At 38.9% G+C, this 13,716-nt stretch overlaps 1 protein-coding gene across 1 annotated transcript in view; it reads right to left on the bottom strand.

The window, feature by feature from the left end:
- The window catches only part of LOC109912286 (septin-11-like), a 20,739-nt gene extending 8,159 nt beyond the window's left edge, over positions 1–12,580 (bottom strand). Inside the window, exons 1-6 of the mRNA XM_048597951.1 lie at positions 12,503–12,580; positions 11,995–12,156; positions 11,606–11,702; positions 10,336–10,504; positions 7,168–7,300; positions 5,503–5,693 (exon numbers count right to left, since the gene is read on the bottom strand). Coding sequence (XP_048453908.1) covers positions 5,503–5,693; positions 7,168–7,300; positions 10,336–10,504; positions 11,606–11,702; positions 11,995–12,156; positions 12,503–12,580 — 830 coding nt within the window. The remainder of the gene's footprint in view (positions 1–5,502; positions 5,694–7,167; positions 7,301–10,335; positions 10,505–11,605; positions 11,703–11,994; positions 12,157–12,502) is intronic.
- Positions 12,581–13,716: the final 1,136 nt, after the last annotated feature.

The following is a 13,716-nucleotide window of genomic DNA, read 5'->3' as shown; positions in this document are numbered from 1 at the left end:
AGACCCGAAACGTCAGCTTTCCTGCTCCTCTGATGCTGCTTGGCCTGCTGCGTTCATCCAGCTCCACACCTTGTAATCCCACCAAATTATAGAACAGGATAGTGATAACCAGAGTATGTATGTCAGGAAGGGACAAAGCATACAAACTTAAAAATGCATCAGAGAATAGGCCAGAGATTTCAAAAGTGATAAAAAGACAAAATTAAAGGGTACGTTTATGAATGCACACAGTACTTGTAACAAACTGAATGAATTATTAGAAGATATTTTTAATCCATCTGTTCAGACCGACCTCTGAGACAGGTGGAACTTAAACTGGGGCTTCCAGGCTCAGAAGTAGGGACACAATACTGTACTACAGAGGCCCCTGTGAATTGTTAGTCCAGACAGAAATGAATACATCACCTGACAGCCATTACAGATAAATGGTTGTAGAGTGACCAAGGCTGGCACCTGAATATTTAAGGGTATCTGACATTGAGAATATAGCAATCTTGGTAAAGATGGTATGGTAGGTAACTCTGTTGATTAAGGATGTCATTGTGCAGTACTAAGATATGATCTTAGCTCAAAAGAGCAAAATGAGGAATCAATTCGGATAGAAATAAGAAATAGGAAAGTTAAGATACTACTAGTCTAAATAATTTATAGGCCCCTAACAGTAGTTATATTATGGACACAGTATATAGGAAAAAAAGTAAATGGGCCGTTTAAGAAAGGTACCACAACAATCATGGGTTACTTTCGCTTACATGTAGCTTGTGCAAATCAGACAGGCAAAGATACCCCTAAAGAAAGGAAAATGACAAGTTCTTACAGCATCACATCAAATAGCTAACCAGGGAGTAGGTTCTCTTGACGTGGTAATGCACAATGAGATTGGATTAATCAATATCTTCGTAACGAAGTCTCTAGGTGATAGTGATCATAACACTACAGAAATTTACATTCAGCTTTAAGGGGAGAAATGCGGATCTAAGACCTAAAGGCCAAAAAGTCCCCAGGACCAGATGACCTGCATCTTAGGATTATAAAAGTGGATGCAGAAGTGTAGATTCATTGATTATAAGCTTCCAAAATCCCTCAGATTTTGGAAAAGGTTCCCAGCATGCTGTAAAATAGATAATGCAAAAATAAAAGTCAAATCTATAAGCCAGTTCACCAAACATCTGTCACACAGGAACTGTTAGAATCCATTATTAAGGAAATTATAGACAAATATTTAGAAAATCATAATGTGGTCAGGAAGACTCAACATGGTTTTGTGAAAGGAAGGTGTATTTAGTAAGAATTCTTTGAGGAAATTAATATGCAAAGTGGATAAAGTGGAATCTGTAGACATGGTGTACATCAATCAAAGATTACCACACAGGACAAGAGCATATTATGTGGTAGGCAACTATTAAGCCTAAAGCTGGTTTTGCTAAAAGGAAGCCCAAAATCAGGATAAGTCTATCTTTTTCAGGTTGGGGACTTACGGCATTTAACTAGTTACAAGAATCAGTGCTGAGACTCAGCTATTTACAACATACATGAATGCTTTGGATTAAAGGACTTAATGTATAGTGGATGAACTTGTCAATGATATCAAGCTAAGTAGGAAGGCAAAATTATCAAGATATAAAGAGCCTAGACAGAAAGATAGTTTGAACTAGTAGACATAAATTTGGAAAATTGAGTTTAATGTGGAGAAATGTGAACATGTTACTTTGACAGGAAGACTTCGCAGTGGTGAGAGAAGAGAGAAGGTTGAGGCTGGTACAGAAGTTAGAGTGCAAATTAAATATACATGGCAGACAAGAGCACAACAGAGAATGAGGGAAGATTGATGAATTAAACTATGTTTATTTCAATGCAAGAGGCCTAAAGAGGTAAAGCAGATGAAGTCAGGGTATAGATGGGAACATGGGGCTGGGATATCATAGCTATTACAGAAATATGGTGGAGGGAGAGACAAGACTAGCAGCTCAAACTGATCTGAAGTATAGATGCTATCGGAAGGATAGAGTGAGACGGTGGTGGGGGTGGGGAGGAGTGGCATTTTAGGTGAAACATCATGGCAGTACTTAGGATATTCCTGGGGAATCGTCCAGTGAAACTATATAGAACCGAGAAATAAGAAAGCATGTTCACTTTGATGGAATTGTACTATAGGCCCCCCTAAAGTCAGCAGGTAATTGAGAAGTAAATGAGTAGGGAGATAGCTGATACCTGTAAGAATAATGGGGCTGTAATAGTAGGGGATTTTAACTTTTGAAACATAGGCTGGGACTGTCAACGTATTAAGGCTTGGATGGGGAGGCATTTGTTAAGTGTGTTCATGAAAATTTTATCAATCAATATGTAGACATCCCTACTAGAAGGGGCAAAACCCAACCTCCTCCTGGGAAATAAGGCAGGGCAAGTAACTAAGGTGTTAATGGGAGAGCACTTTGGGACCAGTGACCATTCTATTAGTTTTAAAATAGTTATGGAAAAGGATAGGCCTGGTCCGCAAGTTAAAATTCTAAATTGGGGCAAGGCCAATTTTGATGGTATTAGACAGGAACTTTCAAAAGTTGATGGGGAGGCTGTTTGCAGGTAAAGGGGCATTTGGCAAATGGAAGACTTTCAAAAGTGAGATAACGCGTTCAGGGACAGCATATTCCAGTTACTCTAAAGAGCAAGGCTGGCAGGTATAGGGAACACTACATGACTGGAGATTGAGGGTCCAGTCAAGAAAAGAGGTGGTTTATGTCACCTATAGACTGCTGGGATCAAGAAAATTCCTTGATGAGCATACGGGGTGTACGAATACACTTAAGACGCAATTCAGGAGGGCAAAAAGGGGACATGAGAAAGCTTTAGCAGATAAAGTTGAGAATCCAAACAGATTCTACAAGTATATGAAGGGCAAAAGAGTAACTAGGGAGAGAATAGGGCCCCGTTTAAAAAAAAAATCAGCAAGGCCATCTATGTGGGGAACTACCAGAGATGGGAGAGATCCTGAACGAATATTTTGCATCAGTATTTACTGTGGAGAAAGACATGAAGCTAGGGAACTTGGGGAAATAAGAGATTTGGATTAGCAGAGATTAGTATCATTGACAACCACAGGTGAGGTGCCAAAAGACTGGACAGTGGCTAATGCTGTGCCATTATTTAAGAACAACTGCAAGGAAAAGCCATGGAATTGCAGACCGATAAGTCTGATGAGAGTGGTGGGTAAATTTTTGGAAAGGAGTCGGAGAGTCAGGATCTACACGCATTTGGAAAGGCAAGAACGGATTAGGGATATTCAGCATGACTTTGTGGGTAGGAAATAGTGTCTCACAGACTTGAGGTTTTTGAAGAGGTGACCAAGAAAATAGACATTGGCTACATGGACTTTAGCAAGGCCTTCAACAAGGTTCCACATGGTGGACTGGTCAGTAAAGTTTTTCACATGAGATCCAGGAGAGCTAGCCAACTGGATACAAAATTGGCTTAATGGTAAGAGACAGAGGGAATGTGTGAGAGGGCTGTTGTTCAGACTGAAGGCCTGTGACCAGCGGTACACCACAAGGATCAGTGCTGGGTCCACTGTTGTTTATCATTATATATAAAGTGATTTGGATGAGAACATAGGAGGCATGGTTAGTAAGTTTACAGATGACACCAAAACTGGTGGCAGAGTGGACAGTGAAGAAGGTTATCTCAGAGTTCAACAGGATCTTGGTCAATTGGGTCAGCGGGCTGAAGAACGGCAGATGAAGTTTAATTCAGTCATGCAAGGTGTTGCATTTTGGTAAGACAAACTAGGACAGGACTTACAGTTAACGGTAAGGCTGTGGAAAGTGTTGTTAGAGAGAGAAATAGGTGTTCAGGTGCATAGTTCCTTGAAAGTGGCATCATAGTAGACAGGGTGGTGAAGGAGGCATTTGGCACACTTGCCTTCATCAGTCAGAGCACTGAGTATAAGATTGGGACATCATGTTATGACTGTACAAGACATTGTTATGGCAACATTTAGAGTACTACATACAATTCTGTTTGCCCTGTGACAGGAAGGATGTTATTAAACTGGAAATGGTGCAAAAAAAGACTTACAAAGATGTTGCCAAGACTGGAAGGTTTGAGTTATAAAGCAGAGGCTGGATAGGTTGGGGCTTTTTTCCCCCCCTGGAGTATAGGGGGCTCAGGGGTGACATTATAGAAGCTTGTAAAGACATGAGGGGCATAGATAAGGTGAACAGCCAAGGTCTTTTCCCCAGAGTATGGAAGTCCAACACTAGAGGGTATAGGTTTAAAGTGGAGAGGGGTAAGATTTAAGGGGGACGCAACAGGCAACTTTTTCCACACAGAGGGTGTTGCACATATGGTATGAGCTGCCTGAGGTAGTGGTAGAGGCAAGTCCGATTACAACATTTAAAAGACATTTGGACAGGTACGTGGAAAGGACAGGTTTGGCAGGATAATGGTATAAATATAGGCGAATAGGACTAGTTCAGCATAGACAAATTGATCAGAAGGGTCTGTTTCCATGCTGTATGACTATCACTAGAAAATAGTCCACTATTTAAATGAGGAGAGAATGTGAAACTCTGAGGTGCATAAGAAATGGTGTCATGCTAGACAAATTACAAACCTGCAGTTACAGCAAGTGATTGGAAAGGCAGGCAGAACACTGTGATTCACTACAACAGGAGCAGAATATTAAAGTTGGGAAGTTTTATTGGTGGGACCTCGGTGAAACTACTTATGGAACACTTTATGCAATATGGTCTACTTATTTGAAAACTTATTAGAAGCAATTCAGAGAAAGGTTTTGCATGAGTCATTCTTGGAATGAAAGGTTTATTTTACTAAGAAATGGTGGACAGGCTGTTTCAATATCCAGTGGCAGTTTAGTAGAGCGAGAGGGAATTTTATTGAAACATGCAAGATACTTAGGAGACTTAACAGGGTGGAGGCTAAAACTAGGGCCAGGGCTTTCCCATTTTTGACAGAGATGAGGACAAATTTTAAAATTTCAGAAGCTGCTAGTCTGTGGATTATTTTCTCAAATAAGCATGGGAGGCTGGGTCATTGAATTTATTCAAGATAGAGTAAGGCAAATTTTTGAAAGACAATTGAGTCAAGGGTTATGGGATTAGATAGGAATGTGGAGTTAAACCACAACTACGGACCACAATTTCAAGATAGTTAGCAAGAGAGCTAGGAGCGAGAGGAGGAGAAACTTCTTTATTTCAGAGAGTTGTTAGGATTTGGATTGTGCTGCCTAAGAGTGTGATGGAGGCGGACTCCACAGGAGGAGGTATTGAAAAGGCAGCTGGATATATATTTGAAAGGTGATCAACTTAGAGGGCTATGGAGGTAAGGCTGGAAAGTGGGACCGGCAAGGAAGCTCTTTCAGGAGCTGGTACAGACAATGGGCTGAATGTCCTTCTCTAAATGTAAAGTTCCATGATCTTATCGAATGGTAATTCTGAAGGACTAACAATATGTTTAAAAATTCAGATTTTACATCAAAACTGTACTCACTTTTTGCGATCCTTGTCTTTCTTGAGATTCATTTGTGGTGCAGTCTGGAATGCCTGACCTTGAAGCAATTCAGTCGCAGCTTTCCTCTTATTGAATACACTCATCTCTTCATCCAAGACACTTTTCTTTTCATCCAATTTCTTTCTCTCTTCCTGGTGCATTTTCTTTAAGTGTTCAAATTTATCTTGCAACTGCCAGCATGATTTTTAAAAACATTATTAAATTCAAGCTCCGTAAAGATAGTATCAAATCTGCACAGCTTTTCTTAGTACTGGATCTTGCTTATAAAGTAAAAACCACAGTCAGTCCATAAATACAATTCTTTACAAGAGGTATGTTACAATCCTAGGCTTCCCTTTAGTTGCATGCATAGATAATTTACCTGACCTCCTCGGAATTTGTTTAAATTAGTTCACTCTGCAGGGCGATTGCACCTTATAACGTTTGTTTTCTTTAACATTTTATCAAGCACATCTTCATTTTTATTCTCTCATTTCTCAATTATGTAAAAATCAAAAAGGCAAGTTGATTCTTTAATTATTCGTATTAATTTCTTTTAAATTTTGAACAGAACGCACTGGCTTCTGTCAAAACATCAGGGAGAAAATGTGTTCCTTAATGTTAGACGATGTTGCTTGTTAACCTAAATCTCAGCTTTCCCTCTCTGCTGGAAGCCAACAATTTTTCAAAAACCGAGCTAAAAATTAGCAATGGGATTTTTTCGTTGAGAATTTTCCTGTGTTCACCCAACTGGCTGCTAACTTTAGCAGAAAATTAGTTTTACCTGTAAAGGAATTTCCACCAACATTGAGTGAATGTCTACAGAAGTTATAGCAATATAAAAAAAGTGAACACTGAAGGAAATATCAACAAATTTGTCTTGTAACTACTCAGAGAAGTGATGCATAATGTTGTCACCCAGCAAACTCAGCATAACACTATACAATAATACAACAGCATAACGCTTAACTCCATCAGCATAGCAACAAAAGCCAGGCATGACTTAAGACAAGGTCTATTTAAATCAACTCTCTGGCAATCTTTAAAACAACTTTTCTTACTTTGTGCCATCAAGATTTCTTCAATGTGGCATATCATGCCGCATCTACATCAGGTGCATTGTCCATATCCTCACTTGGTTTCCCAGTTCCCAACCAATTATCACTGTCCTTGTCAAAAATGCACTCTCAACAATGTTAGGTGGGGAATTCCAACTCTGTTCTCAGCATCAACCAGCAGTGATGTGTGTCCAAGTCAGGATGGTCGTCATTTGCAGGTGAAGGCGCTTCAACTATGTTGGAGCTCATGGCCTTCCATGAAAGGATTACAGGGGATGGTAATGTTTTTATAGCCAGAATATTGTGGTCTAATTTGATTATAAATATTTAAATTGTGGTGAAATGTTTTCCTGCTGCAGATGTATTATCTGTTCCAACACAACCTATTCCTCAAAGGAGGATTACGACAAAAGAAAGATTTTAAAGAAATAATTGTAATACTTCACATAATTTGTGTCAAGGCCCTTTTAACTGTTCTGCTAACTAATCTTTATTAACTTACTTAAACTACTGCCTTTGTTACTTGGATAATACACTGTTATTGTGCATAAGGTAGAATGAGACTTTGTGCCAGCTTACATATTATGGCAATCAAATACTTCAGTACCTCTCTTTCTGCCTCCTTTAACTCAGACTCTTTTTCTTTGACTCGCATCACAAACATTTGCCTCATTTCTTCTTCCTTCCTCTGAAGTTCACCAAGAAACTCATTCCTCTTAGCTTCATACGTTTCTTGAAGGCTGGAAGAAAGTATTAACTGATTGTTTGAAATAAAAACCCTGGGCACAGATGTCAAAGTTGTAACCCTAACATAAAAAAGTGTTGATATTAGTTAAATTACCTACTCATATTTCAGGTATCTCTGTACATCTAGGAGGACTAATGAAGTATTTGAAAATATGAAAACTTCAACAGTAGACTTTTCACAAAAAGCTAACAACATTATTTCTATGGTTGGTATACCAAAAAACACATTTTCTGCAATTGATTTTCTTGTGGTAGCTGACAAGCTTTTAAAGAGTTCGGATCAGCAGTAGATCAATATTCTTCTCCAGGACATGGTACACAAGAAAGTTTTAAAAACACAGAATCTTATAGGGGTTTCAGCAATGTGGACTATGGGGAGATTTGTGGCAGAATCAGATGAAAAGTCCGGTGAGGTGTATCTAAATATCTAAGCAGCGATGGGAGTTCCTCAATATACACAGCGAGTTCCCAATTAAAGGTGGAATTAGAGATTATTAAACTCTTATTAATGCCACAACTGGCCTCATTAATATTTAGCTTCCTATCTTACTACGCGCGCCAAAACAGGCTAAGCTTCAAGACTTTACTACACAGAACTCACAGTAGGTACCTGGCAACTTCAGCTCTACGCTGGCTACAACCAGCTTCCATGAAACTCAGTACCAAAGATCATCTCATAGCACGATCAATGGCTACCAGCCAGAGGCACTCCTTGCCCACAGACACTGGCACCCAACATTTGCCAATCCCTCACACACCACCATCATAGTTTCCCTCCAATCTTTCTGCAAAACACACACAAAGCTCACACCAACTAGCTTTGAAAGGCTGCTGCTAGGACATTTTGTGCGCTGGGACAGGATTGGACCAAGCTGCATCTCAGGGCTGCTTGCTTGTTCTCTTAGCATTGGCTCACTTAGTAAATGTGTGGCTAAAGGAGTGGTGCAGAAAAGAAGGGTTCCACCATGTAGAGCATTGGCAACAGCAGTGGGACAAAAAGGAACTGTACCATTGGGATGTGCTCCACCTCAACAAATCTGCAATCAGGATCATAGTGAAAAGGCAAAATTGGGTAGTGGTGCTGTTACTAACATTTCCAGAATGAGTAACAGGATAGGAGAGTATGGAAAGGATCAAGAATCTAAATTCAGGCACAGCAGATAAGGGGAGAACTAGCAGAAGGGGGCCAATCAACGAAGGACTGAAGATACTATGCTTAAATGTGCAGTGTAGGAAATAAGGTAAATGAGCTTATAGTACAGATTTCCAATTGGCAACTATGATGTTGTGTGCATCAGAGACATGGCTACAAGCGGATTAGGGCTGGGAACTAAATATCCAAGGATAGGCATCCTATCAAAAGGGCATGCAGATAGGCAGAGGGGGTGGGGTTGACATTGTTAGCAAGAAATGAAATTAAATTGATAGCAAGAAATGATATAGGGTTGGAAGGCATAGAATATGCATTGGTAGAGTTGAAGAACCACAAAAGGGAAAAAAGACCCTGATAGGAGTCATGTACTCCCTGCACTAGTCAGGATGTGGGGCAGAAAATGAATCAGGAGGTAGAGAAGACCAAGAAAAGAAAAGAACAGGGATGTATGTACTGCTGAGGCTGTATAAAGCTCGGGGTCAGACCACAGTTGGAATAATAAGAGCAGTTTTGGGCCCCATATCTAAGGAGGGATGTGCTGGCCTCGAAGTAGGTCCGGAACAGATTTAGCAAATGATCCCGGGGATGTCATATGAGCTTATATGGGCTGGTCATACGAGCAGTGTTGAGGATGTTCGGTTTATACTTGATGGAAGTTAGAAGGATGAGGGGGGCTTCTCATTCAAACTTACAGAATACAGAAGGGCCTGGACACCGTGAACATGGAGATGATGCTTCCACTAGGAGAATTTAGGACCTGAGGGCACAGCCTCAGAGTGAAGGGATGACCTTTTAAAACGGAGATGAGGAGGAATTTCTTCAGCCAGAGTGTGGTGAACCTGTGAAATTAATTGTCACAGAAGGTTGTGAAGGCTAAGTCATCAAGTGTCTTTAAGACAGACAGAGATAGGTTCCTGATTGGTAAGGGGATCAAGGATTATGGGGAGAAAGCAAGAGAATGAAGTTGAGAAATGTATCCAGCCATGATCGAATGGGTAAGATGGCCAAATTTTGATCTTATATATCATATGGTCTACCTGAAAACTCACAGCATCCCTGTCTTCTCTGCCTTGCTGTGCCTCTTAACGCAGTTACACAACCAGGCAGCTTGCCTTACTGATCAGCAATCCTCTGTAAAGGATATCTACATCTTCCTGTGTGACAGTGTCATGCCAATTTCACACATGCATCATTTGTGAACAGTTTACACTGCAACAATAACAATGAATCTGCAACAAGCAAGCAGCCATGTCTCAAAGTCTTAGGGAAGCTATTAGCAGTCATATTTCCATACATTTAAAACACATTTAATATATCAAAGTATTTAATTGACTAAATACCACTTGGCAGTGTCCTGAGGTCATGAAAACCTCTACATAAATTAAAGCCCTCTCCTTTAAGAGCAGTGGATTTTCCACATTAACATTGTAGCCAGCGTTCATTCCATAGTCAAGAGAATTAAAACTTTTAAATCGATCACTTATATTGCTTTTCATGGGACATTACTGCACGCAGTTTGGCTTACACAACTGTAATGCAGAGAAATGTAACAACATTTCAAAAGTAACTCTTTTTTGAAGAGTACTTTGGAATATACGTAAACATGTAAACTCTCATTTCTTTCACTAGAAAAATTTAAAAGGAGAGTTAAAAGAAAGCTTTAAAATTATGAAAGTTTGGATACAGTACGTAGAGCAGAGCTTGCATCTGATTTGGCAGTGATGACAGATCATCAAGTGAAAATTAACAAAGTAGGACGTTATGCACAATGGAGTACTGAAGTTTTGCCCCACACAAGAAAAATAAGGAGCCAGTAAACTTTGCACATTTTAAGATAAAAGCTGAATATTCAAAGCAAAGGAATATGCATTGTACCTGACTGGCTTGTTATTTGGATCTGTATCTTTGAATCCCATCTCTTCTAATTTGCAGCGCCGATACAGCTCATAATGCCGAGTGTGCGTCTGCTCTCTCAAGTCTTCCATGTTGACACAGACAAGCATCTCTCGCAATTTCACAAAGTCACTGTGGTTCTCATTTTCAACTGAAGTAAATTTAAACAAAATAAGTGTGCACAATGAATGCGTGATTAACGATATCTACAAATAAACTATTGTTGAGGCAGTATTATACTGTCACATTCCATGTTACAGCCAGCACCTAAATGGCAGGTGTACAAATAACAGGATAAATGGTCAAAGCATTATTAGAGTGAATTTATTCTTTTGTCTTATGGTGTAATGATTTATGTGATGTACAAAGATAGAGTGCCACATAATAGATTTGCAGCAAAGTTGGCACTATTGGACTATAGTTTACTGCACATTTTGAATAGTTCTATTTACACTAAACTTTAGCCATTTCTCCCCTAGTACCCATGCAATTGGTTTTATGTTTAAAAAAAACTTGTTCGAACTATAACACAAACTCTTAATACGCTTATCCTTTCTCCCTGCTGCACAGGATCTTTTCATTACATACAAGATCCAAAAAAGCCCATCCTCAGTTGGTTTTACAACATTTTCTTTCCGGAAACTAAAAGCACTGTACAAAATTGTCTTCCAGACTACCTAGGTCAACTTCATTTGTTAGTCTATATCAAGATTAAAATTTCCTCACCATTTTCATTAAAACCTCCAATTATTTCCTGATTAATATCTTTTCCAATGATAACTATGGTGAGAGTGTCTATTAATTACTCCCATCTCAGTTTTATGTCCCTTGTGGTTGTAATATCCATCCATATGGATTCTACTTTCTCACCTTTTTAGTCAAGATCCTTCCTTATTACTATCCTTGTGTATCTCTTCTCATCAAGGACTACACGTCCCTCTCCATTCTTTAAGTCTTTTAGAAATGTTATCATCCCTGAAATTTTTATTTCCAACTTTGACCACCTTATAACTATGTCTAGCTGTCATTAAATCTGAACACTTTGTTTATCACTCTTTTTGCAAGTTCTCTGCTCTCTAATCTGCATTTATTTGTTCTTTTATTTCCCATCTAATCTCCAGAACATCCAAATCAAACCTAACAGAAATCATGGCTAAACAATTGGTGAAGCAGTCAGCTTCCTCCTTTTCCCCGAAGTTGTGTCTGCCAAACTTATTTTTAAAAATCACTGCAATTTTGTTTCTGTTGTTACCTTGTACAACTCCCCATGGATACTGTCGAGCTTTAACCATTTTGTTCCCAACTTTGACTTCTTCTGTACTTCCAATTACAGCAAACGGTAGATGGCCCTGAAGTTCAAGATATAAAAAAAAACTTCCATTCTAGCTAGTAGTATAAAAGCATTTGAGCTACCATTTAACAAATGATGTTTCTTCAATAACCCAAAAAATTTACTCAAGCAGTTAACCCAGTTTAATCAGTCCTGAATGGGGGTACATATTTTTGCATCATTAGTCAAATTACCAAAATCTCTCAACTCTAAATTCAAAACATGCAATCAGCTGAGTTTTCTCAAAATGGTTGATTTACTTTTAATTAATCTACCTTTATAGAAGAGTTCAATTTGTGTTAAATACTTACGTTCATAGTTGAATTAATTTTTGCTACTGTATCATCATCAATTGGAAATTGATAGATCTGTACCCCATTGCTAACCAGTTCACCCATTATTTTGATTTTGAATTTATGAAGCTCATTTTTGGCAACAGTGTCTGCCTTTGCAATAACTGGAATAATGTTCACCTGTGTGAAAAAAAAAATCACATTAGATTCATTGCCCCATTTAAAATAAAATTCTGAAGTTACGATTCAGCATAATTTTTTTAAGTAAACAGCAGAACAAAAAGATCTTCCTCAACTGTGAAAAATCTCAAATGATGGTGATGATTATATATTGCAATCAAGTTATATTTGACTTCATAGCATTCAAAACTCTCCTTTATTTATTGTTTTTGTGGGATATGAGCATTGCTGGCAAAGCCAACAACTTTTGCCCAAACCTGACTGTAAGATGAGAAGTGGCTAAAGACAGGGAAGCTGTGTGGCCTGGTGTTTAAACAGCAATTGGAGTATAGCTGTGCAGCTGTACGCTTATGGAAGTGTCATCTGTGCCACTTGTATCGTAAGCAGCAATGGCTTGTTGCAGCTTCACCACTACATAGACCATACAGGAAAACTTAAGACTACCACTACTTGACTAGGTGCAGGGTTCTAAATTTGCACTGGCAATATCCTAGTGATCAGTATTACCTACGGATAGTGGGAGAATCCAGCGAGCATGGACAAGAGGGACACCATTCAGGATGTTGCTTAATGAGGTCAATTTGAGACAATAGTGTGAGAAAACTTGCTAGGCCTCAGAGAAACCCTAACATGAAACTTGATGAAAATTCACTTAGCTGATTCCCAACATTCAGCCCAGTATTTTCTGGAGTGAACAAATAGCAGCAACAATAACATGATGACTGGTAACAGTGCTGACAGAACTTTTATGCAGTAAACAGACAAACTTTTGTTCTGTTACAAGGGTTGTGGAATTTGTGTATTATGGGAGGAAAGCCTCGGAGCAAGAAGTCCAGACCTCTGATTGATGCAATCTTTCCTTACAACTTGACCTTTTGATATTGAGCACAGAGTTATTTTGGAGAGGAGCATGAAATTGATAAATGAAATATGAAGAATGCAAGTTCTTAACAGCTGGTGGTAAATCTAAGATACTGTTGTTGAGAAAGCAAAATTAAAGACACTCTTCACTCATGGATATATTTTCCTTTTTCCCCTATAAAGGATGATTTCTAAAGAGGGAATTCTTGATAATCCTAAATATAAGATTTAAGTACTAGACCGAAGTCTAAAACTTTCCCAGGATTTCTCCAAATAAACAGTTTTAAGTTTGTAGACAGCTTACTACTGCAGCTTGAGCCCTGAATAGGCAGCATGCCACCAATGCAGCCAATTACAGTTTGTTTTGCATCCCACCATCACACTGTCACTATCTTTTCTGATTAAATACTGCATGTGTTTTGTTATCCCCCTCAAGCATACAGGATAGATTTCAGAGGAATGGTGCAAGTTTTTTTTTAAATAATAGATGAAGAACTTCAATATTGATTCAGTAAAAGGCTAAAGGGTAAACCAGAACAGCTGCGGTTTGACACTGCTGTCATTAGGTTGTTGACAGAGGTTCCCATGGACTTCATACAAAAGGGGCAAATTTGAAAGCTGCTAAATTATCATTCATATCTGCACATATACTGGGGGAATTCAGAATTACATTTATACCTCATGAAAAAATGAGAGTCT

This window comes from Rhincodon typus, chromosome 6 (genome assembly GCF_021869965.1).
Source record: "Rhincodon typus isolate 14 chromosome 6, sRhiTyp1.1, whole genome shotgun sequence".
NCBI classification, from domain to species: Eukaryota; Metazoa; Chordata; class Chondrichthyes; order Orectolobiformes; family Rhincodontidae; genus Rhincodon; species Rhincodon typus.
Note: the sequence above shows the minus strand (reverse complement) of the source record. Positions and strands in the feature narration are given on the sequence as shown.